The sequence below is a fragment of the Lactuca sativa genome, chromosome 8 (assembly GCF_002870075.4).
Source record: "Lactuca sativa cultivar Salinas chromosome 8, Lsat_Salinas_v11, whole genome shotgun sequence".
NCBI lineage: Eukaryota > Viridiplantae > Streptophyta > Magnoliopsida > Asterales > Asteraceae > Lactuca > Lactuca sativa.
Genome location: NC_056630.2, coordinates 250624992 through 250652367, shown reverse-complemented (window position 1 = coordinate 250652367; position 27376 = coordinate 250624992). Strand labels below are relative to the sequence as shown.

The window sequence follows — 27376 nt, the reverse complement described above, 5'->3', positions numbered from 1 at the left end:
GGGTTTAGGTCATATGATATAGTTTAGACAAATCACTGCGATTATCCTCAAATCATGATTCCATCTAATGTGTGTGTTAATATTAGATAATCTTGAATAGAAACGAAAGATTAGATTTATTTTCCATTATGTGAATTTATGTTTTTGGGAAATGGAAAATAGGTTGGAGAAATTGAGAGAAAAGGTCATGAATGAAGATGAAGAACAGGGAGTGTGTGGGTTTTCTTAATCACCGGAAAATCTCCACCTCCAATGGAGGTTTTCTTAACTGAAAACGAAGAAGGGGAAGGGAAGAAGGAGCAGATCAGCACAATGTATTTATGGGGTGTTTGGTTGCTTCAATTAACAGGAAAAATAAAAGAAAAAGGGAGAGATTGTTGCCTCCATTGCTCACCAGAAGTAGCCACCACCTCCGACTGGTTCTTGACGGAAATGAAGATGAAGAAGAGGGGGTGTGTGGGTTTAATTGATTTTTTTTCATTCCTTCACCAGTAAATCTGATTCAGGAAGCTTTTGAATGATTTTTGGGTTGTTTGGAAGATTCACTTAATCTAGATGTATACTTTTTAGGCATTTGTACAATAATCGGTAATTTTAATCATTATATATATATATATATATATATATAAAGTTTTTGTATTTAGAAAAATAAAATTTATTTAATATTAATTGATTTTTTATTAAAAAAATATAATTTAATTAAATTTGAAAATGAAAAAAAAAATAGAATGGTAGGAGTGTTACCACTCCCTTCCAAATGCAAAGAATAAGATGCTAAGAGAAAAAGATGAGTACCATGGTTCTTATCAAATGATGCTTGTGATTCTCCGGTTGTCCGGTCAGGATTGACTGATGGAGTTTGGACGCGATGGGGTTTAAGGCCTGAGGGCCATGATTGAGTCTGAAGAGGCATCCCTGAGAGGGAGGTCGAGAGCATTCCAGAGTATTTTGGTAAGACGTCAAATGTAGTCGCAAGACTGAGGGATTAGTAGAGAAGGCATTTATAGGGGATTGAGGTCTGAGTGAGCAATCAGCCGATGGAGGAGATGTCACCTTTTGTGACCTGCTGGGTGTTATTTATGTTTCCTGTGGGAAAGAGGAGAGGCGTGAGATTTCAGTTTTGGGTTTAGGAGTAAACCCTACGGGTTGACATCGATGCCGATTCTTCCACCAGAGTATCAGGCAGCATGTCTGCCGTGAGGAAATGATCTACCATGAGCAGGTAGTCAGTGGGGACTGAGATGGTCAAGGACCACATTACACCCTAATTGAGTATAGTAGGGCGTGTGGTAGCGGTATCAGCGGGTAATCCAGATGAGTATATCAGAACGGTGGATCTTCTGTCTATGATGGGTATTGAGTATGGTGGTGGAGTCCATGTTCTTGTGATGATTCGTGTGTTGGAACGGGGGTTGACAAGTCGAGGATGAGGAGTATGATGATTTATTATTTCAGTCTAAGAGTCAGTGATAGTACTGGACAGTTGAGATGTTCGATATTGGGATGGTAAGAGACTTCGAATGGCTAGAGGCAGTCGTGATGAGAAGTTCCTGAGGATTTCATCGGAGATATAGGGTATTTGAGTTTTCTTTATCTCTACGTGGGGAGATCATTGGGCGTTGTGTGGCACCTTCCAAGCGTAGGTGCGATGTTTCTGGTGGAAACCGTGTGTGGGGTAGATTGTTGATATGTCAATTGGTGATGGTTCGAACCCTAAGTGGGGGACAACCGGGTATTTTATTGAGGGAACCAGAGATTTGTGCAAGAGCGGATAGGGGTTGGATTCAGAGACCTGCGGCTCGAATTCATGAGACCATGGTCATTGGTGATCAAGGAGAAGTGCAGAGCGAGATAATGCATGTGGTACGTGTCTGAGAAAGGATGAGTGTCTCCACGACAGATGGTTAATTGTCAGGAATATGGTGGTGGTCAGGGCCGTTTCAAGTGGAAGGCTCATAAGGATGGTATGGGCAGTTGAGAACTTCTGAGTCGAAGTATGGATTGTATATGCCCCTTTTGGGGTAGATAGAAGATGATTGAGCAGCCGACTCCCAGGCTGATATGTGTATTCTTGCTTGGATTTTGAGCAGTATAGGAAAGGGTTTCGGAGGATCATCAGCGTGTTTTGAAGCGATAACGCTTTCTGTATATTCCAATTGAGTGTTTGGATACACCGAAGTTGCACATTGGGTAAAATGAAGAATTAATTATGGGGTTCAGAGGAAATGTATTGTTGTATCTGTATGGTGCTGGGAGTAGGAGATCAGTGGTTGAGGCAGGACATTGTGATGTTCTGTAATGGTGTTCCGTGGTTCCCGGGTATAATATCCCGATTTCGGAGTTATTTAGAATCTTGAGTTTAAAACGACTAGTGGTGTATCATGTATCTATGGTTCCAGTGGGAGCCTTTCGAGTATTGGCATCAAGAGGAAATATTTAAGAAAGTGGATCTCCGCAGAGGTAGGTATTTTGTTATGACGGTTGCCGCCAGAGTCTCTGATGCATATTCAGGTCGAGTATGTGTAGCTATCTATGATAGTCTGCGGAGCATGAGTTAGTAGACGTAGTGTGGCGTTGTGATGCTACGGGAAGTCGTAGTGCTCACAAGCCAGAGAGGGAGTTGTGATACTACGGGAAGCCATAGTATTCATTAGTCAGAGGGTGTTGTGATACTGCGGGGAGCCGTAGTACTCACTAGTCAGAGGGTGTTGTGATACTGCAGGGAGCCGTAGTACTCACTAGTCAGGGGGTGTTGTGATACTACGGGGAACCATATTACTCACTAGTCATCGAGAGGTTATCGTGATGTTACGGGAAGCCATAGTACTCACTAGACGGCAAGAGAGTGTGATGATGGAGTGTTCTCCGATCAGTGTATGGTGCGGAAGAGTTTTAGGCTTGAGTAGCCCTAGTATTGAGTTTTTGGAGCCTGGTGGTTGAACCAAGGGCGAGACTGGGGTCTCCGTCTCTGTCGGGAATCATTATATTTTGTTTTGAGTTGTGATTGTCGCAACATGAGGGAATTGGAAAAGTGGTATTCGCACGGGGCGCAGGTCGAGTCATGAGATGAGTGTGGGTAAACGAGATGAGAATGAGGGGTATTGTTGTCATTAGATGTCTAAAACCTGTATAGGTCAGTACTCGGATGCGGGAGATTCGACGTGACTTGCGTGTCACTAGGCTGGGATAATGGTCATGGGGAGGAAGTTAGTGAGATATTTTGGATCATGTTATGGGTGACCTTTGGAGGTTCAGCTGTGGAGTCAAAAGCTGACCTGGTGCTCAGTATCGAAGAGGGATATGAGAAATGAGCTAGAGCTTATCATGGTGATGTCTGAGGACACTTCAGAGCGAGCGAACGATTCAGAAGCTCGAGGACATGCTTCGGGCATGTGTATTAGATTTTGGAGGGAGTTGGGACACGTATTTACCCTTGGCTGAGTTTTCCCATAACAACAACCATCATTCGAGCATCGTATGCCACCCTTTGAGCTGTTATATGGGAGGAAGTGTCGGACTCCCATTTGCTGGGGAGAGGTCGGGCAGCGTGTGATGGGCAGCACATAGATAGTGCTTCAGATGACCGAGCAGATTCATCAGGTCAGACAGAGGTTGCTAACGGCCCAGAGCCATCAGAAGAGTTATGTGGATAGATGACGGTCAGAGCTCGAGTTTCAGGTCGGTGACTTCGACTCCTGAAGGTATCTCCTTGGAAAGGAGTGATCCGGTTCAGGAAGAGGGGCAAACTGGGACCCCGTTATATTGGTCCATTCCGAGTGATTGCGAGGGTAGGCCAGGTAGCCTACCGGTTGGAGCTACCTGCAGAGTTGGGCTAGATTCATGACACCTTTCACGTATCACAGCTGAGGAAGTGTATAGCCGACGAGTCGGCAGTGGTACCATTAGAGGATATTCAGGTGGATGCGAGCCTGAACTATGTTGAGAGATCGGTTGCAATTATGGATCGGAAGATCAAGGTTCTGAGGAACAAGGAAGTGCCCCTGGTGCAGGTCCAGTGGCAACATCGGAAAGGGTCCGAGCTGACTTGGGAGCCGGAGCGAGAGATGCGTGAGCAGTATCCAGAGTTGTTTGCGGAGTAAGACTTCGAGGGTGAAGTCTGATTCTAGTGGGGGAGAATTGTAACATCCGGATTTCTATGTACATTATTTATTCATTTATTTTGGAGATTTTGGAGGGACTCGGCGAGTTGACACTTAGACTCGCCGAGTAGGGTCGCGAATTCTATCCGGGTTAATGACCGGACTCGACGAGTCTGTGCTGTTTAATGAAGCCCTAATTTCCGGGGATTGAGACATATTTAAAGAGGCTTATAGCCACCATTTGCGGCTACCAGACCCCTGAGTGAAACCCTAAGCGATCTAGAGCATTTGTGAGGAAGAAGAGGCCATTTTTGATCCTTGTGTGGGTATTTTTGCAAGAAGAAGGTGACCAAGGAAAGAGGGGACTGAAGAGGGTGCTATTCTATGGATTTCAGAGCCTAGGGACTTCATATTGAGGTATATATTCGATCCTTCTTCATTTTTGGTGTTAATCCTTGAGAGTTAGGGTTTCTAGCCTCTTTAGAGTATGAATTGTGGAGCAATCGGTCCGTTCTTGTGTTGAGGCTTCGGATCGGGATCCAAAGAGGTCCAGAGACCTTAAATCCTTGATCTTTATTGGGTGTCATTGAGAGATATGAGCTTAGGGTGACATATTGAGGCCATTTCTTCAAATAGAGCCATTAGGTCTTTGCATGGGCATCAAGATCTGAACTTTACGTGTTTATTTTGCTCAAGGGGGTCAGATCTATGGGTTAGAGGAACAGATCTGACCTCAGGAGGTCATTTCTGTTGAGCATGGCATGAACTCGCTGAGTCTCAAGAACAGACTTGACGAGTAGGGTTAGGGTTAGGGTTCCCCGTAGATCACTCAGTTGGTAACTTGCCGAGTTGGGGGAATGACTCGGTGAGTTAGAGGGAATTAGAGGACTGGAGTTCAAGGCGGAACTCGCCGAGTTCATCATGGGACTCGACGAGTTGAGTTGGGGTGGCCCCGCGATTCATGCCAGGTGTAACTCGCCGAGCAAGGGAAAGGCTCGACGTGTCAAGCGAGACTAGAGAGATAGTGGACACGTGTAGACTCGCCGAGTCGCCCAAGTGAACTCAACGAGTCGGGTCAAAGTTTGACCGTTTACTTTTGTTGACTCTTAAGGTTTGGTCAACAATGGGGTCTTTGAGTCAAGAGAGGGGTAAAATGGTATTTTACCCTTCTGAGGGTGCCAAGAGAGGGTTGAGTCTAGTTTCGAGAGTTGTATTTATGAGAGTGTTTGCTTTATGTGATTAGGCGGAGGCTAGATCATAATTCTACCGAGTCAGAGATTTACCGAGACATCTGAGGTGAGTCTTCTCACTATACTTTACCTAGAGTGGTAACAGAGTTATGTGACAGTGTATCTTAGAGTTATGTGCCAGTGTATTTGTATGCTATTTATGTGTTGAGATTTATTGTGATATGTGATATGCATGATTCAGAGTTTTTAGAGTTAGGACCAGTAGGTCCATAGAGTTAGGACCTTTGGGTCCATAGAGTTAGGGTCAGAGGGCCCACAGAGAGTTGGGACTGTAGGGTCCCACTGAGACACACTGACCAGATGGTCAACAGAGTTATAGCCTTGAGTGGCTAATATGTGTTAGAGTGGTATTTTGGGGAACTCACTAAGCTTCGTGCTTACAGTGTTTTGTGTTATATGTTTCAGGTTTTCTCAGGATCACGGGACGACACCGGCTCGATTGTACACACCAGAGGAAGCGTTTGTTTTGAGGATCCTGATTTATTAATTGATTGAACAAAAGAGTCATGTATTGTAATTTAAATAAAAAAATGAGATTTTTATGAAAAGTGTTAAAGAGATAAGCGATTTTTAAATGAAAATTTTGTTTTGAAAATTCGGTGTTACACTATGTTTTTCATTATTTTCAAAGTATGGTCCACGTGTTAGTTTCTCATCACCCTTTTGATAATCTCCGAAACGATGTTTCACATAAGATCCTCCGTACTTTATTTTGAAAGAGATAGCAAGGCTTGTATAATAAGCAAATATAATATAGGTAGTGGTGTATATTTATACAACTCTCCTTCCTTTAATTTAAATTTACAGAAATGATCCTTAGATTTTATTAAATTTCATAAATATTTAACAATATTTCATAAATGGTCCCTTTCTCAAATAAGTTTTCATATTTTGTCCCTATTATTCTGTAAAATACAAAATGGTCGCTATCTAAGCAAATTTATACAACTAGACCCGATGTTTTACAAAATATAATAATGATCCCTCGCAAAACTAGATATATATGGTCTTTATATATGTTTCACAAACACTGTATAGATAGTGCCTACACAACATCTTATTTATAAATTGTCATTGTGTTTCAACAAAACTACATAAACAGTCCTGCTTAAGTAAAAATATAGAAATGATCCCCATGTTTACATAAAATGGTCCATGTCTAATAACATTTTTTAGAAAAAAATTTAGGAGTGTGTGCAAATTTATAGAAATATGCAAGCTTGATGAAAGGTTTACAAAAATTCCCTTTGCTTCTTAAACGTATAGAAGTAGTCCATGCATGCTAGACTGATAGTACAAGAAAAGTGAGCTTAAGCTCTCCCACCAATGAAATGATCCGACATACTTTCAGTTTGATCTTGTTGTCTACCCGAGCTGAAGACCATCCGAGTAGAAGTTTTCATCAAGACAAAGTGACTGATTTTGTTTCATACATGTTTGTAGATTAGGAAACAAGATTAATGGGATCTTTTGTCGGTTGTATCTCTTGTTGATTTTCACCAATACTTTTGTCCTATTTATACCATTTGTCTCATTATTTGTGATATCACAATATTGAGTCATATATTTTGGGAAATGGACTTAATAAGGTAATTAACTTTCCGGTTTGTTCACATCTAGGTAACTATCTTTTTTTGTACACATCTAGGTAACGAACTTTTTGGAAGTGTTCACATATGACCATTATGACCGGCAGTAGTAGGTTACATCCAGTCATAACTGGTCATAATGGTCATATGTGAACACTCCAAAAAGTTCGTTACCTAGATGTGTACACAAAAGACAGTTACCCAGATGTGAACAAACCGAAAAGGTAAGAGTAAATTACACAAATGGTCCCTGTAGTTTGGGTAATTTGTGTGTTTGGTCACTAACTTATTTTTTAACTTGGATGATCCCAAATGTTTATTTTTGTTGTGCGTTTGGTCCCTATCTTACCTCAAAAGACTCTTGTACGTTTTTTAATTAATTTTCTTATTTATGTATTCATTTTTTTTTATATATTTTAAAAAATTAATAGACCCCACATATTTGTTTCTCCTCACCTAACCTGAAACCACATCCGAGAAATTTAAGCTCGGTCCCACCAATCACCATCCCATCTCTCATCCTCCTCAACTTCTCTTCCTTTCCATCTTTAATGACATCAACGTCTTCACTATCTCTTCTTTTTTCGGTCCTTCAACTTCGACGAACAAACCCCACAACTCTTATATTGGGTTGTGGTGGTGGAAAATTCAATGCGAGACCTATTAATTTTTTGAAATATATAAAAAATAAATACATAAATAAGAAAATTAATTAAAAAATGGCACAATAGTCTTTTGAGGTAAAACAAGGACCAAACACATAACAAAAATAAACAGTAGGGATCATCCAAGTTACAAAATAAGTTAGGGACCAAACGCACAAATTATCCAAACTACAGTGACCATTCGTGTAAGTTACTTTTACCTTTTCGGTGTGTTCACATCTGGGTAACAATCTTTTTTTGTACACATCTAGGTAATGAACTTTTTGGAACTGTTCACATATGACCATGTAACCTGCTACAGCCGGTCATAATGGTCATATGTGAACACTTCTAAAAAGTTCGTTAACTAGATGTGTACAAAAAAAAAGATAATTACCTAAATGTGAACAAACCGAAAAGTTAATTACCTTATTAAGTCCATTTCCCCATATAATTTTGGCAATACCTTTGCATTTATAGCTACATTTTAATCATTTTCACTTCCTAACCCTCCATCCTTTCATTTTTACCATCCCCCTAATGTGTCTAACATTTTTGATCCTATTTCATTTTATGAGTTAACTCTCCGTTAAATTCAACTTTCATTGAAGTGAGCATTTAGTCCCTCAACTTCAAAGGCTTACAACTAGACCATCATTTTGACTAAAGACAAACTAGTTACTTTATATTTACATAATTAACCCAAGCCCATAAAATTTATGACATTCAAGTCCTATTTGGTCAATAAGAATCGAATCTCAAATTTCATGAATTGACAACTTTGGTCCCTATAACATAACTTCCTCAATTTAATTCTATTAAACTTCTATTTTATTTCTATCATTATTTTTATTATATATTTTTATTAACTTTTATTTATTATTTTATATTATTTTCCCAAAAAAACTGTTTTCACTAAAACAAAAACTTCTATGACGATTTTACGGATGTTACAACTAATCATTTTGGCTATAGGAACCAATATTCTAAAAAGGGGTGGAAACAACCACGACCGGCTTACGAATTACAACTAGAACTGCACATTCAAACTAGTTTGGAACGGTCTCCAAAATAGACTACAAACAAAGTCAGGCTTGGACCGTGGAGTCTCAAGTCGGTCTAGACTGGTAGTTTGAAGCCAATCCACCAATTTTATAAATCTAGTGGTCTTGAAATAGACTCATTTTGGTTTGAAGTTGGATTGGTCAGGTGTTTATGATTACAAAGAAAAACTAGTCCGTAGTTCTAAATACACAATCTTAACCAATTGAAAATCAATTCGAACCAGCACTCAAACTGTCTTTAGACTTCTCTAACTTAGAATTTATAATAGCCTTAGTAATTTTTTAATTTAGGATTATTTATGATACAAACTTTTCTTTATAGTCGTAATCTTTTATGTTAAGTATTCTGCCTTATAGGGGTTTTTAGGCTTTTTATTTTGTTTTTGTGTAGGTCCAGTTCTAACCAAAAACTTAAGAACCAACCTATGACTTGCCTTTTTCTAAGCTAGGTCTAGTATCACACCGTATGTCTGTAATGAGTCTCGACCTCATGTCTGTTTGTTAACGTAATGCAATTCTATCATCTTTCAAAGGTCAATAGACTTATTAAGGTAATTAGCTTTTCAGTTTGTTCACATCTGAGTAACTATCTTTTTTTTGTACACATTTAGGTAATGAACTTTTTGGAAGTGTTCACATATAACCATTATGACCGGCTGTAGCAAGTTACATCCTGTCATACCGGTCATAATGGTCATATGTGAGCACTTCCAAAAAGTTCGTTACCTAGATGCGTACAAAAAAAGATAGTTATCCAGATGTGAACATTCCGAAAATGTAAGAGTAAATTACACGAATGGTCCCTGTGGTTTGGGTAATTTGTGTGTTTGGTACCCAACTTATTTTTTAACAAGGATGATCCCTATTGTTTATTTTTGTTGCCCGTTTGGTCTTAAAAAGACTATTATGTCATTTTTAATTAATTTTCTTATTTATGTATTTATTTTTATATATATTTAAAATAATTAATAGACCTCAAATATATGGTTTCAGGTTTAGGGTGATGAGCTACCGATATATGAGGTCTATTAATTTTTGTAGATATATAAAAAAGAAATACATAAATAAGAAAAATAACTAAAAAAGGGTACAATAGATTTTTTAGGTAAGACATGGAGCAAACGCGCAACAAAAAATAAACAGTGGGGAACATCCGAGTTAAAAAATAAACTAAGGATCAAACGCACAAATTACCCAAACCAACCACAGGGACCATTCACGTAATTTAGTCTTACCTTTTCGGTTTGTTCACATCTCGGTAACTATCTTTTTTTGTATACATCTAGGTAACGAACTTTTTGAAAGTGTTCACATATGATCGGTTATGACTGGATGCAACCTGCTACAGCCGGTCATAATGGTCATGTGAATACTTCCAAAAAAATTTGTTACGTAGATGTATACAAAAAAAATAGTTACCCAAATGTGAAAAAAATGAAAAGTTAATTACCTTAATAAGTCTATTTCCCTCTTTCAAATGTATGTATGATTTAGTTCTTGAATTTTCAACAAAATTATCTTATTTTCACAAAGAAAATGACAAATATGTATAATGTTAAACGTTACTATATTAGAAGAAACAATAATCCAACAACCATCCATGGAAATATCACTTCATAAGTTCATATTATACATTGTTTTCTACATTAAGATATACTCACAACATCTTGAAATACAAATTAACCAGACCTTTGTTAACATTAAACCAGTGAACAAGGAACAACCGAACAACCACAGTATCCATGCTCAACCCGTGTTCTGCATCCCAGCCGCAATACCTTTCATGGTTAAGATAAGTGTGTCCTCAAGCCCTGGCCCATAGTCACTTGTTGGGTTGAGCTTCACAAGCTCTGCAGCCGGTTTAGTCGATTCCATTATTTCTTTGGACAAATGTGGCCTCAACTTCACATCATAACTAGGGTCTCGTATCCGCTTCAGGGTGTATGCTTGAAGCACATTAAGTGTTGTTATGTATGAGTCTCGTAATCTAAGTCTTTGCTTCAAATACGGATCGCCATCGAGCAGATTTCGGTGTCCCGCGATCTACACAAAATCATAGCAAAACTAATAGTTACAAAAAACAATAGTGATTTTTGTAAAAAGGATTATTCTTCGGCAGGTTAGCCCACAATCCCAAATGTCATGCTCATGATCATCATGTGAGATATAAATCAGTAGTTAAAGTTATTAAGTAAAAAGTTTTTTTCAATAAGTGTTTTTTTATAATATAAAGTGGTAGATGGTGACCTAAGTGCTTTGGTGAAAGTTATTAATAAGTTTGTATTATATTGTATGAAAAAAAATCATCTTTGAGGTGCGTGGAAGTTGAATCCAAAGCTTCATTAAGGGCAATTAGTATTTTCACAAAAATATAAAAAGGGGTGGGACTTGGAAGATAGAGAAATGGGTATTCATGAATTACCAAGAGGAGGAGGCTTTTAGTGTCTTCATAATTGGCCCTCAACCGCTCGCCGAATGGCAAAAGTTCTTCGGAAACAAGGAGTTTGTCATACAATGCAGCGATCCCGGGGTTCCCTTTGGCAAACACCATTTCAACTAAATCGATAGTTACTCTAAAGAAAGGCCACTCGTTGTACATTTCCCTAAGCATTTCGAGATTCTTCGAATCCTTTTCAATGGCATGTTTGAATGCGGCTCCAAAGCCAAGCCATACAGGAAGATGGAACCTTGTTTGAGTCCATGAAAATATCCATGGAATTGCACGAAGGGACTCAATCCCACCACTTGGCTTCCGTTTTGATGGTCGGCTCCCTATGTTCATGCGACCGTACTCCAACTCCGGTGTTGCCTGTTTATTAAGAATTTGATCAAACAAATTTAGGTTAAATGCAATTTCATTGATTTCTTTATTATAGTATAGTGTCCTACTTTTGATTTGTTTATTATAGTATCCTACTTCTATTTCTTACTTTGATCAAACAAACTATGGTTAAATGCATCAAACAAACTAAGATTAAATGCAAGAAATAATAACGTAGTTTCTTTGATTTGATTATTATAACATCCTGTTGCAGGTCTTTGAATTACAACATCGTACTGTGAATAATCTACCTATTTATAGCAATGTCATTAAAATCAATGCAAATTTCATTGCTATAGCTGGGTAAAATTTTGGAAGCACAATGTCTCTATAAAGAAAAAATTAAAGTACAATGTTGTAATAGAATAAAAGCTAAGATACTATAATGCACAAATAAATGCAAGTTTATTGCTAATTCTCACATTTGGCCAAAAAGATTAATGTAAGATTAAAAAATAACACGGTTAAAGTACGTTGCTATTTCTTTAATTTAACCGAACAAATTAATTTAAGTTCAAAACGCGGTCACCGGGAAAAATGACCTTTTTCAAACCATCAAAAGTAGTTTAATGTTATTAATCAGCGTAGGAAATACGTTATTCATTAAATCCAAAACGTGATGAAAGTAGGTTGTGCTTTTCTGGATTCTTTGTTAAATATAAATTTAAAAGATTTACCAGGCGGAAATATTCGACAAATCGGGGCTCTTGAAAAACGATGGAACGATATTCATTAGTAGCAATAACCGCTAACTCGTCCATGAGTTTACGCCATTCAGGCTTAGGCGAAATCGGCGGATTCATCCCATGTTCAAGTGTAGCCGCCGTGAACCGTTGCAGTGTTCGAAAACACAACCGCTCCTCCCCAAATGACTGCTCAATAACTTCACCTTGAACCGTGACCCGAAGCGAACCATGAATTGTATCCGGTGGCTGAGACAATATCGCCAAATGGGTCGGACCTCCACCCCGGCCCACGGTCCCACCACGACCATGAAACATAGTGAGCTTAACCCCAAACCGTTTAGCAGTTAGGGTCAACTCCTCTTGTGCTTTGTACAATTGCCAAGCAGCAGAGAATCTCCCGGCATCTTTGCCTGAATCCGAGTACCCAATCATGACTTCTTGGTTCCCATTGATTCTATTTTTATACCAATCGATTGAAAAAAGGCAGGCCATGGCGGCCGGTGCCGCCTTGAGATCCGCGAGTTTTTCGAATAACGGGACGACTCGTAACGGGGTTTTGACATGGCATTCGCGTTGGAGGAGTTCGACTGCAAGCACATCGGAAGGAGCGGTGGCCATTGAGATGATGTAAGCACCGAAGTTATCGGATGGGAGTTCGGATATGACATGAAATGTGTCCAAAACATCGGAGATTTCTTCGGTTTTGGGGAGGTCTGGGCCGAATAGAGGGCGTTTGCCTTTAAGTTCGGATAAGAGCCATTCTTGTTTTTGTTGTTCGGGCCAATTTCGGTAAGAGCCGATTTGGAGGTGGTTTGTGATGGCGTCCATGACATCGGTGTGGCGTTCGGATTCTTGACGGATATCGAGTCTAACGAGTGAAAGCCCGAATGTGGAAACTTGACGCATGAAATCAAGAAGGCTTCCGTCAGCTATTGGTCGATCACCACATGCACAGAGTGATCGGTAACATAGCTCTAGTGGCTCGAGAAACTACATGGAAACGACAAAAGAACATTATGTTTAAAATATTTGAGAAAATGACAACACACTTGGGAAATTTGAATAAAAAAATCAATTGACGGACATTTGTAAAAAGAACAAGACTCAATGAGGTGTAAGTCGTTCTTTTTGCATTAAGGGAAAAAGAAACACCGGTATATAGCTTACTGGATTAAAATCTGTCCCCATTAAGTAAAAGAGAAATAACACATAAGCATGCTCAAAAATGAAAGGCTAACAAAAGATTACGTGATGATGCTGGAAAAGGACTTAGAAGTTTTTGAGACCCACAAACCTGCTCAACATTTGTGAATGTTTTGCCCTCGGGAATATCAGAAATCCCATTGGCTAATAATTGACGAGAACGTTCGCGTGTATGATACAATTTATCCCTCACATCACCGAGAATAATACGATATGGCTCACTTGCAGGAATTTGTTTCCAGAATTCTATGACATTTAGACCAATATATGATTATTTCAATGGTATAAGTTGAAGATAACAAAACGGAAGAATATAAGATGGTGGTTCTTGTAAGATAAAAGTTCATAAAGGCTTTGTTTGTTACATGAGACAGTGAAGGACAAAACTGATCATGTTGCGTTTGCATGATATCACTCTGATGTCAATGGGACAAAAGTTGTAACTTTATGTCTCGCACAAAAAGGTGGGACAAAACTCACTCTTGATCTCTTGTTTGTTTAAATGACGAAAATGCCCTCTTCATCAATGCATATATCCCTAGAAATAATGTCTGGTAGTCCCATCCCAAGTAACAAACAAAGCCTAATAATCGACAGAATGTTTGAGTCACATACCAATATAGTGCTTTACATCTCTCTTTGTGGTTCTATGCAATTCATCAGCACGAGCACGAAGTTCATCATTGCAGCGCCACATAGAGAGCTGCCACAAGTGATCAAAAAAGAACAAAAACAAATGATAAACAATAGTACTTCATTCATTTACAAGAAACATTGAGATTTTAGTTTGAAAGTTCACTTTTAGGAAGAAAAGGACTACATTGAACTATAAAAATCTGACTAACGTTTCAAAAAATAGTAAATGACTTTTCATTGCAAACTAATTAACCATCGCTTTTTGTGAAATTGCCATATGTATATACAAGAAAGTTCATTTTTGGACAAACTTTGGAAACATAAATGCGAAAAAACTGTTGTATCTGCCACCTAATGTCTAATATTGCTAATGTTTGCAAAATAGAGCATAGATGCATTGTTTTTTCCCCATTAAGTGTTGTTTGAATAAAGTGTTGTTTGATAGATGATGTTCCAAACTTATCTGACAATAAATTTATAATTTGTCGAGAGTTGATGATGAAAACCTCATTTGCCTTATTTCCTCCATTTTTTGTATTAAAGAAACACTAATATATAGCTTATTGGATCAAGTTTGTGTTCTCATCAAGTCCGCTAAGTAAAACAGAAACATCATATGTTCTTTTACATTTTCGCATGCAAACCAAAGAGACAAAAAAGTGATATTTATTACCTCAAACATGAGGTCTTCTATTTGAGAGAAGTAAAGATTTGCAGCCATCATGCGGGCTAGTAAACATACATCCCTTGTAACTTCAGGAGTTACCCTCGGATTTCCTGTAACATGATCAAGTTTAGTTGATATAATATACCATATTTAGGAAATCATGTCAAATGAGTACTTACGAATGCTACAGACAACTTTTCCTTTTGACTTAATACATAAATAACAAGCTAAATAAAGAAAGTCATGGAAATGGGGCTTACCACATGAAGTCTGATTTTTTTTTAAATGCTAAGATTTATTATTTCCTTTCATTTACCTAAGTGCGCAGTTATTTTCTCAAAAAAAAAAAATTAGGGTTAAATGAAAGAAACAACAATGTACCTTGATAAATCTACCTAGCAATAGCAATGTCGTACAAATATTAACAATTTTCACTGCCATAGTTTGGCAAATACGAAAAAAATTGAAATTATAATGTTTATAATTGGGTAGATTTTTCAAAGTACAATGTCTCAATAAGAACGAAATTGAAGTACAATATCGTAGTATAAATAATTAGAGTAGGATGCTATCATGAGCAAATATATAAAAGTAAATTGCATTTTCTTCCATTCAGCCCCACTTGCAGCATCATCCATACAAAACTTAAGATCTTAAAGGTGAAGAAAGTTACCATCACGATCACCACCCATCCAAGAAGAGAATTGAATAAGAGGGGCGTTATAAGGAACCCGTTCACAAATTCCAATATTCTTCAAAGCAGTATCAACACGACGCAAGAATTTTGGAACGCCTTTCCAAATTGTTTCATGGAAATAACTCATTCCTGCTCTCATCTCATCTTGTGGAGTGGGCGCCGTTCTCCGGATTTCATCGGTGTGGAACGCAGCTTGAATCTACAAATAAAAGAATTTAAGTTAAAGATGCTTTTATAACATCCTACTTTCATTTGTTTCTATACAATACAAAAACTTAACCAGTGGTAGTGGGAAAATAGCACAAAAACACCTTCAAAATATTCATCAATGTTCGTTATTCGTAGATAAATGGGCTAAGTGCAAAATATAGCAATACATGATCGTTTCTTTGTGTACTATATCATCCTACTTTCATTTTTTTATGGTGTTGTTCTTTGATAAATCTACCCAATATAGCATTTTTTTCTTCTTATCGGGACATGTAGCAATGCAAAATTGATTTGTATTTGAAAGACAATGTTATAATTTGGTATATTTTCCAAACTGAAATGCTATAATAATATATGAAAGTTTGATGTTATAATAACAAATCAATTATTTATGTTGCTAATTTTTTAACTTAACCCTAGATAAATTGAATCCGTGTACTATTATTAATCTATGTTGTTAGTGATTATAGTAAGTGGTTCTATATTTTTCTTTTATCTTTTTGTTGGAATAAATTACATGAAAATATTTTTTCTAAACAACTTATTTTATTTGAGGGGGCAGGGACCCCACACCCAATGTGGGGCAGACCCTGCTTTCATGTAACGTTTAAAATCTTCTAATTCTCTTCTAACAAAACTCATGGTACAAAATCGGAATCAATTGCTACACATGACATACCTCTCTCTGTAGAGCCTCATCGAGCTCCTGCTTATCATCTGGAGTGATGTCTTTGGCATACAATTGCGCTAAACAATTCCGAATTCTATACAAGATTCAGGCATTACATCATGGCATTAGAATAAACTATAAACTATATCACACTAAATCCAGCCCAATATGATTAAAAAGGAAAAGACCAACGGAGGCCTTCCAACTTTTCCATAATTCTTAGGCCCACTCAACTCTAATAACTGCGACAGAGGATATCACACCAAATCCGGCCCAATATGATTAAAAAAAATAAACAACCCTGATTAAGTACATGAGTTTTAAAAAAAAAAAAAAATCATTATTCATAGGGATGAGCATGAGTCGGTTTGGATCGGTTTTTGGCTAAAACCAAACCAAACCGTAGAAAGTCGGTTTTTCGGTTTTTAAAACCATATAGGTTCGGTTTTTGCATGGGTCGGTTTTTCGGTTTTCCGGGTTGGGTTTATGGGTTTTCAGTTTTAAACCGTGGGTTTATGAGCTCCTATTTTTTTTTCTAGTTTTTTGGTTCAAACCTAGTGAAAATACGTTGCAATAAATAGTATTGTATCTACTTTAAATATACTAAAATAAAGAGTACGAATTCTAGTATTATAAAAGCATAAAAGTGTTCAAAAGATCAAAGTTTAACACCATTAACAGTTTGTTGAAAATAAACATAAAGTATTAAAGAGATAAAGTCTAAAGTCTAAAACTAAAATCTTAAATCATAATATAAATAATGTATATGTGGGTCGGTTCGGTTTTTATGGGCGGTTTTATACGTCAAAACCGAACCAAACCGTTATTTTTCGGTTTTTATAAAATTCAAACCTAAACCGTCGGTTATTGCTTTGGTTTCGGTTTTTCGGTTTCGGTTATGTTGGTTTTTTTCGGTTTTTCGGTTTTCGGTTCGGTTTTTGCTCATCCCTAATTATTCATAACAAAGTACCTGAAGTTTACTTTTTAAGTATTGATCGGCATACATTTTATGATCAGGGTATTTTCAATTTCAACTATTTTGGCTGGATTTGGTGTCAATTACAAAAATATCCCTGATTAATATTAAGCGCTTAGAGTTTACATTTTATGTTTTGATCACTAAACAGATATAACTCAAGCATATTTTCGTCATTTTTAACTATTTTGGCTTCATTTGAACATAAAGTTAGGTGGGTTCTTTTGCAGTTTTTATAGTTGGGTGACCTCCTAAAACATTTTCTCTAGATAAAAAATATATGAATTATAACGCTTAATGAAATGACATAATAACTACGCTAAAACTATTATTAAAAAAAAAAAAAAGTGGCCCCTAATATATACTCCCTCCGTCCCATATTAATAGTTCATGTTTCCTTTTTTATTTGTCCCAAAATAATTGTCTACTTCTAAAAATAAATATGTCTTTTATCATAATACCCCTCATTATTAGTTAAATTACCATAAAATTAAACGCAACTACCATAGAATTAAATGCAACAGAAGGGTAAGACTGTCATTTCCTTTAATAAAGTTAATGGTAATTAATGTTTTCTTAAACTGTGTGTTTTTTGTCTGTGGACTATTATTTTGGAACGGAGGGAGTAATATTTTTCAGAGGAAATACAGACCTCCCATGTTTCTGAAGCAAAGACCTACGGATGGATTGAGTAGGATGTGCTGTGAGGACAATATCCACCGTTTGATTCTTCAAAGAGTCAAAAACTTCTTGAGGCGATTTCTTGAGTTGACCCACCAGCCTTTTGAATGTCTCTTCGATATTTGACTCAGTTGGTGCTGATGCCTCATCGGCTAAATCACCTCTTTTTAACTTGATTCTCCGCCTATATGCTATTTGAACTTCTTCTGCTAAATTGGCTAAATTAAGCATTTGGGAAAAAGACTTAGCCATAACAATGGAATCCCCAGCATCCAAACTTGTCAACACTCTCCCGAGCTCCTCCAGTTTGTTAGGGTCCATGTTACCTTCATACTCAGCCGAAAGTTCATAGCAATCTTGCACCTATGCCCCACAAAGAAGCAAAGATCAACAAAGATCCAAACTTGTTTCTTTTGCAGACAGGATAAGACAAAACTAATTGTATTGTGTTTGACATGTATTGGACTGATACTGAAACTGCAATTTTTTGTCTTATCTAAAAGGTGAAAAAAAGCACGACAAGGATTCTCTCGGATTTCAACATTTCTCTAAATTTAGAAGTTTTTGCAAATGTCTTCTGTTATGGTCTTAAAGTAAATTCGGATGAAATAGGTGCTTAGAAGGAATTTCAATATTTAGTCATAATTTTGAATTTTGAAAATTACATTTGTTTGTGTACTATAACATCTTACTTTAAGTTCTTTCTATCATATCATTCTAATTTCAACTTCTTTTTCCTGACAACACAATAAATTGCCTAATTATAGAATTGTCCTTTCAATTTTCGTTTTTTTTACCCTATTTGGACATTGTATATATTTTGAAAAAACAAACCTGATTATTTCATTAGAAATATGTTTTATATTTGATACCATTATGAAATGGTAGAGTATAACTACTTCCTTAAATAATAAGAATCCATCAACCATTCCAACGTAAAAAGTGATTAATACAACTTCAAGTTGTATATGCTCTGTAACAAAATGTTATTATGAAGTAGCAGAGGTCCAAGAACAGAATCAAAACAAACATAACCCTTAAATGAGAATGAAGGAGAAGATGAATACCGTTCGGCGTATATCCTCTCCATGCAAGTCCTGAAGAATATCCAGAAATCGATCCAACAACAGAGCATCATATTCCACCAATTTATCATCATCCGACACCTTACCAGGTGCCAACAGCCTCAACTGTGCATCAATTGAAGCCATCTTCTCCAAGTTCCGACTCGCCATTTCACAAAACTCTTTCTGTCGAGGTTTCTGTCTGTGATCGATGAAGTAAAAAAAAAAAAAAAGTGCTTTTAGAGGTGATTTTTTTCAACTGCAATCACGGATTAAACTGGGGAAAGCAAGATAAGCATTAATAAGTGAAATGTGACAGAAAAAAGTATGGAATTTTCATGAAGGGGGTGATTACAGGTGGAAGTGACGATGGGTAATGAATCTCGTGACAGCAAGATAAAGATTGTTTCGTGAAGGTACGTCCCCCTTCGAGTGGGATTCTGCGGATGATTTCAGATGGAAAATGTGGTTCTAGAAAGGTCCTTAAACCCCGCATAAGAATCTAGTCCTTAAACCTTGGATAAGAAATTAAAATTGGCTCAAAAGAAGAAATTTATTAACAAATTGCGAGAATAGAATAAACGAAAGTACGATTGTCAATAGCTTTCTTATTTACAAGATTGTAATATCCTATATTATATTATACTATTTTATAACCCGTGGTCATCACCGTTACAAAATTAATTAAATTTTCACAATAAAAACTCAAAATTATTAATCAATTATATTTTTTTAGTTATATAAAAGTATAATCATTGATTTAGATAAATACATTACCTTATAATCTATATTAATTTTATTTTAAATGGTATTCTAATGTTATTTAATTTCATTTAATTAGAGTGAGAAACTTAAATTTTGAAATTTGAAATGCATAATCAATAGATTGACATGTGACATGACATTAATTATGATGTCTAATAAGGTGACACATGATAAAAAGAGAATCAACCTATTCTTTTATTAGAATAGGGATTTCCATCTTTCACGTAATCATTTGATTATTAATAAGAAAAATAATATGAAAGACATTAAGTTTATATAAAAATTTTAATTAGACATTGTTTATTTTTTTTCTCAAATTTGACATCTGCATTATAAATTTTGTTTTAAATGAAACCATATTACCGGTTGCCAAGTCAACTGATTTTCACTTTGTTGAGTAGGTCATTAGGTTATACGGCAGCCATCTAAGATCATGCAGTAAAAACTTTATAAACGAACCCTAACCTCCTTCATTCTTATTTCCCTCGATCGATCTTCACTTTTTCATGAGGATTATGAAATGCTCTCTCTCTCACCCCACCCCCCCCCCCCCCCACACACACACACAGTTGGATCATTATCCCAAAGTGGGGTAAACAAGTCAACCAATGGTCCCTTTAGAACGTGCTATTGTGGACTAGCAACCTCAATGAAGATATCAACGAGTGAGAAGAATCATTGTAGAAGATACTTTAGGTGCAGGTACTGGCCTCATGAAGATGAAGAATGTGGTTACTTTGAATGGTATCATGGTGAAGTAAGTTAATGGTATAAGGAACTTTTCCTTGAAGTTATGGCAAAGAGGGAAAAAAGTACGGGACATGGAAAAAGGAATCCTCATCATGGTGAAATAAGTATATTATTTTTTGTTAGGATTCTGATTGGTTTGCTTGTTGTTTTAATATGTTCCTTCTCTCCTGCTTCGTGGGTCAAGGTTTTTCAGGTAGAATAACAACTACATTCTCTAGGGTTTCCCGTGGTGGTGTAGTGATTTTTTTAACATAGATAGAGACAGATGGTGAAAGAAGGTTGGGGATGGAGATCTAGGGTTCAAGATGGTGAAAGAAGGCTATAGTGATTTGATGTATGGATGCACGGTGCAATGGATATCGAGAGAATGAGAATGTAACACCTGCAGATTCGGGCTAGTCAATTTAGAGACAATAAGCGTCAAAAATGACTTTTTGATAGAAGATTATTTAGAATAAATAATTATAACATCCTAAATTTCAAGCCCGAAAATTTCATTTTTGAATTAATAATTTATAAAACATTTTACCATAACATTGTCAATAAAGCAACACATTACAAAATCATAATGTTGTGTCCCAAACCATGACATCAAAAGTAATGAAAATCAGAGTACAATCCCAGAAAGTCCGATGCGGAATCATGTGTGTGTGTGATGCGATGCTATGCCGCCGACTCCTTCCCCTTAGACGAAAAGGTACCTAAAACCAAAACTAAAACCGTAAGCACAAATCTTAGTGAATTCCCCCATCATACCATATACCATACAATATCATCGATATCTTTCAATCGGTAATCATCATCGGTATCTTTCAACCGGTAATCATCGTCGGTATCTTTCAACCGGTAACTTCCATCGGTATCTTTCAATCGGTAATCATCATTGGTATCTTTCAACCGGTAACCATCATCGGTATTTTTCAACTAGTAATCATCATCGGTATCTTTCAACCAGTAACTGGGGACTATTCCACCCGTTACCACTTGTTGGGTTTTGGTCTACTACAACATCCTATGGTGCACATACAACCCTAAATACCTTGGATCTATGTTTTCACTAATTATACATGCAAATGGTTTCCAAGGTATTAATCTTACAACTAGTATGCATTTAACATAAACCATATAAGATACTAGTTAGCATAACATACCTTTTGACGGAGCTTGGAGTCTAGGTGTATTTGGCCTTAAAGAGCTTAGCCCCAATAGCGTGGAAGCCTCAAATGGAATCACAACATACCATGGACAAAGGATGAACTTGAGAGAGAATTCCATGCACACAAAAGACACCATGAACTCCAAGAAGATACAAGTGGTGATTTTGGCAATGAAGTATCTATTTATATGTAGGATTTCTAGGGTCATGGATATAACCAAAATCCATACCCATGGGTTTTTATGATCCATGGTTCATGTGGCCCAACTCTTTATGTATCCATACATAAAATTGGTCCAACATGGATCATAAGCCCAACACATATAAATATAACTTATTATCATAACTAGTCCCCATAGATTTAATTAGTCTCTTTTGACCACTAAATTAATTCCAAATTAATTTTTGATCAATACTAATTAAAACATATGATTTCATATTAATATATTATAACTTATAATATATTAATAAACCATAAATAACCTTCTCTCAAAAGTCCATCCTAACAAATTGTCCTGATGATATGCAACCCAAATGGACCATGCTACTCCTGGGTCGAATACATACCAATAATAGTTATGGGCTTAGACACCTAATCCAACAATCTCCCACTTGGATAAGTCTAAAACTATTATTCAAGTATGACTCCAAGATCCCGACTAACAATCTTAGCTCTTAAAAGCCTCTGTCAAACTCTGAACAAATCAATGACATGTCTATTAGATAAGGGATCATATATTCCTCCATTCTAGATATCATATGGACTGAGACATGGATTATAATCATTCTCTCTGTCCATTTTTTGTTTCCCGATTTCCAATTTATGACGACTGACTAATTGAACAAATCAAATCAGTCCAGGCCCGACAGAGCACTTACGTTTGTCATCACCAAATCATCGAGGGGCCCACATATATCTCTTTTATCCCTCCAAGGGTAAAAGTAATGGATAAACTTAGAATCATATGCTTGTTCTACTACTTGTTGAATCATACACCAAGGCATGTTTTATAACATTGAGTTACCAAATGCGTTTTCGTGCAGTCAATGTATAACTAACTCATAGGCAACAAGTCATATCTCTAGGTTTGAAGAATATAAGATATTATCATCTCATGATTACTCGTGATAAAATCCATGAAGTGATTCAAATGAGAGTGGGTTGAATCCAATACTCGAATCCCTATTCTAGGAGTACGCATGGATGTTGTAGTAACTCTTACTATGTCCACTACCTTGGACATCTACAAACCCGATTCATGATAGTCTTGCCTTAATACCTACTTCCAACTTATTATCGACTGTGGATGGTTTGAATAACTTAGTCATTCAGAAAGAATAACCTAGCTATTCTGGAAGTCAAAACATGCAAAGTGAAACACAAGAATAATACTAATCCTCTATGGTCCCAAGCACCTTTGAGAGTAAATAGAACACCTTTTATTTAAACACCATATTGATTACTCATTATTCATTGTATAATGTTTCAAATAATCAACTTTATACTTGAATTAAAACAATAGTTGTCCCATGATCCAAGCATGTAAACTATGTTTTCTAAACACTAGTCATGCCATACACCAAGTATGCACACTATGTTTATCTATGATCTTTACTTTGTGAAATAGATCAATTGAACATGATTCCAATGATGCTCATTTCACAATCCCAAATCTTTATCGTAAATGTAAGAATTCCAAATTCCTACCATTTAACGAAATCTGTTAGATTCTAAACTTATATGCATTGATCCTCTCGTAATGACTATGCACAAAGTCACAAAGACTTGTCAACAGACATTACAGAGTATTCCAATGGAGATCAATTCCATGGAAACGAAGTCTCAAATTTAAAATACATTACTTTGAACATCCTTCTTGCATTAAGCTTTCTAATCTTACATAGATTTGAAAGAACAACTTCCACCTATGGAAACCTTCCCAGATTCCCATTTTGACTATCACTTCTGAGCAAGAGTTACCACTTTTCAGAATATGTCAATATGGTCCTTCCAAAATTAACACTTATACTTCCAACTTTCCATGAGCAACCAATCTTTGGTAAACCTCAGATTGTCCTCGACAATTGCTTAATCATTTTAGTCATATTCAATTCTAGACTTTTCTCCTCTTAATGCCCTGAGCATATGGAAAATTTAGAAAGGATGAATATTATAACACATGCAATCGATCCTATATCCGAAGCATATGAGACACGATTCATGATGTCTCACATAAAGACATGATACTAGACCAGTCTTTTGCTACAATATTTTTATTTGCCATGTTCTCAAAATTTGACTATGAAGAGGGATCCCTTAATCATAATCGAATTTTGAAAACGCAATATATATATAGAATTTCATTAAGTCGAACCATTCTAACATAAAATTAATATATATATATATATATATATATATATATATATATATATATATATATATATTTGACTAGAGATGATTAAAATCTCATTCTAAGCTTTTAGAATTGAAATGAAATATAATTTCCTCTCCCTTTATTATAGCAAAACAACTTTTCCCAATTGAAACCCTGTTGTTTTCTATAATTAACATAATAACTTGCAATACTGAACATAATAATCATGCTCCCACTAACATGATAATTATCAACATAACACTTATGCTCCCAGTAGCTTTGACATGTACTCAGAAATCAACTGGACTTCTAGAAATCAATACTTTATTAACTCTCTTAACAAAGTTCAGTTTTCTGATACGGGATGCTTTGATAAGACTTTATAAAATTCATAGACCTTTTCTTAGATATTTCACATGTGTTTCTAAACAATTCTAGAACTATGAAAAGGCATGCCGTAATCATAGTCTCAATTGTTTAGACATTTTTCATTTCTCACAAGTCCATACTAGTGTGCCGGTTAACCACACACGCTCCACTAACGACTTTGAGAATGCAAATATCACAATTGCTATCTACTTAAAATCTACTTAGTGAAAGCGTTTCCTCACCATCATTTTCATGAATCGGAGAGAAAGCTTATGACACTTTGATTTTATGGTTTTGTGTTCCTTTCCATGTGAATTTTGTCAAAACCATAATCACAAGACAAGGTTAGTGACAAATTCAAATACATATGGACTGAACTTGTGCAGTCTTAACTTCTTTCCATCTGGCAGCACAAGGGCCTTCCATTGCTTCCAAGTTGTTAAGCAATCAATTTAGAACTCTCAGAACTCCTATGCAAAGCCAACTTTAACTGGAATGGACACAGAATTGTCAACACGATAGATTATAAACCTCAAGTCGTGTGCTAGTGAAGAACTATAGGTTTTATCCTTGATTAGTTCTTGAAACTTTCAAGACCTTTAAGACTCCCAATGTCCTCTTGACATATAAGACTCTCTTTTCAAGAACCATTTCTTGACAAAACAAATATTGAAGGGATAGTGTGGATTCTTATCAAGACTAACACTTCACGCAATTGGCCTAAGTTGATCTCTGTTTTATCCAAAACAATGGACACAGAAATGTCAACACGATAGATTATAAACCTCAAGTCTTGTGCTAGTGAAGAACTATAGGTTTTATCCTTGATTAGTTCTTGAAACTTTCAAGACCTTTAAGACTCCCAATGTCCTCTTGACATATAAGACTCTCTTTTCAAGAACCATTTCTTGACAAAACAAATATTGAAGGGATAGTGTGGATTCTTATCAAGACTAACACTTCACGCAATTGGCCTAAGTTGATCTCTGTTTTATCCAAAACATCACAACTTACCAATTTCAAATGTACAAGAGTAGAAAACATTTTACCCTTACATTTGACTAGTGTTAATAAACCCTTTTTTTAAGATCTATCACTCAAATTACAATCTTGGAGTATGACTCTAAGACTTTGTTTTTGGAACGAAGTATGACTCATCTTCTTGATTTAACCATTCCAACAATTCATGTCTCCTATTCTTAGCCATAAGAATGCATTAAGATGTCCTTAGAGGACGAATTGTGATATGGTTTCTCAATCATTAAGATGATCACAAAACATGATACTAAACTACTCTCCCATCTTTTCAGATTTGAGAAACCTTTATCTTTCTGCCTAATTTGATTCTTCTCATTCGTTCTGCCACACATTGAATATTTTCCAATATTTCAGAATTATACTTAAACTTGTAAGTATAACCATATTTACTAAACTTTAGTAAATCATGACGAATAATCCTATCGATCTTTGTGGTGGACTTGACAAGTGCACACGAATGTGTACTAGATCCCTTAGTCCTTTCACTTGACTTAATTTTCCAAAGATGAAAATTCTCATTCATCATACAACTTGTATGATTCCAAGTTTCGGTCCAATTGAAACTTGGGTAATGAGAATCTTTCTTTATTTGGTAAATTATGACACTACCATAACCGAAAGAATCAAATCCATTTTCCAATATTGCTATCAATGGAATCATATAAACAACCATTTTTCACAAATGTCGCTGTAAGGATATTTAAAATAAATAAAATAAAACCTTATCTTTTATTTAAAACTTGTGGAAAAACTTATCCTTACAATGCAAATGCATATGAAAAATTTGTTGTTATCTATTTCTAAGCAATATATCATAACTCTTAAGCAACAACTCACAATTCTGATCAACGAACCATGCGATCGAAATCCATTTTCGCGATCAAAATCAGCATATACTTACTTTAAGCTTCCTCTCTTCGATTCTACAAAACATCAAAATGTGATCTGGTCATATCATGTATAAGAATCCCAAATAGGAATTTAATAGAGTTAGATAGTGCACTTTACCCGAAGTAGAGTCAAACTCTTTGACTTTACCAACCTTATGTTTGTTCAGGTAAATTAGGCAGCTTGGCAACCAATGCCCCTTGCTTTGGCAATAGAAGGTTTAGGAAGTTGATCTTCTAATCAAATTTGCTTTACCAGTCCTCAAATCATTTCTGATTCAGCAGCACCAAGCAAATAGATAAAATCATAAAGGGTCATGTCATAGTCTGTTTCATAATAGTCCTAAAGGAACTCACTGTGTAACTTAGAAAGTGATTGAACATCCAAATTTCTCAAGACTTTGACACCCAACTCTCCCGGCTTGCCAATATGTGACTTCATCTCCAAGATGTGATCACAAATAGACCTTGCTTGCCAACAGGGCTTGAGTGGCCTTGAACTTGTGGGTTAGGGAGAATAATTGGAGGGGGTAGAGGAAGTGAAATTCCAAGAGATTTGGGAAGATCATAGATGTCTAAACTAGACATCTACAATGGGAGATATTCAAGTTAATTGATTTTTAAGTCCTTAATATAACACCTAATATGAAATATTAAGGATAGGACCCAACACAATATTTTATAACTTGGAAGAGGGATGTCGTAATCCAAGCTATAAATTATTAGGTTTTAATTGGATTTGAACTTCCTAGATCTTTTGAGATTCATTGAACTTTTCAATGGCATGTTTCAATCTCGATTGTGCCCTCTCAAAGTTTGTGACTGGGATGCCGAGGATCACAAAAAAAGGTGTGAATAACCATGCAAATTCACTTGGTACCCTTAATATTATCACCTAATCGATGTACCGGTTACCCACACATTCTCCACTGATCTATGACAAACATTAATTCACCCTTTGTTATCCTTACTAGTCCAAGTTAGTGTGTCGGTTACCCATACACACTCCATCAACGACTTGGTAAGGTACAAAGTGTGAATTTCATGGGTTAGCACCAAATTCATATTTTCCTAAGTA

At 36.2% G+C, this 27376-nt stretch overlaps 1 protein-coding gene across 1 annotated transcript; it reads right to left on the bottom strand.

The window, feature by feature from the left end:
* Positions 1–10197: 10197 nt before the first annotated feature.
* Positions 10198–19198, bottom strand: LOC111889306 (phosphoenolpyruvate carboxylase). Its single transcript, XM_023885442.3, has 10 exons — positions 18962–19198; positions 17866–18257; positions 16247–16331; positions 15334–15556; positions 14667–14770; positions 13973–14060; positions 13449–13603; positions 12146–13144; positions 11070–11456; positions 10198–10690 (listed from the first exon to the last, which is right to left on the bottom strand). Exons 1-10 carry the CDS (start codon positions 19127–19129, stop codon positions 10394–10396), a joined length of 2898 nt encoding a protein of 965 aa, XP_023741210.1. The 5' UTR covers positions 19130–19198; the 3' UTR covers positions 10198–10393.
* Positions 19199–27376: the final 8178 nt, after the last annotated feature.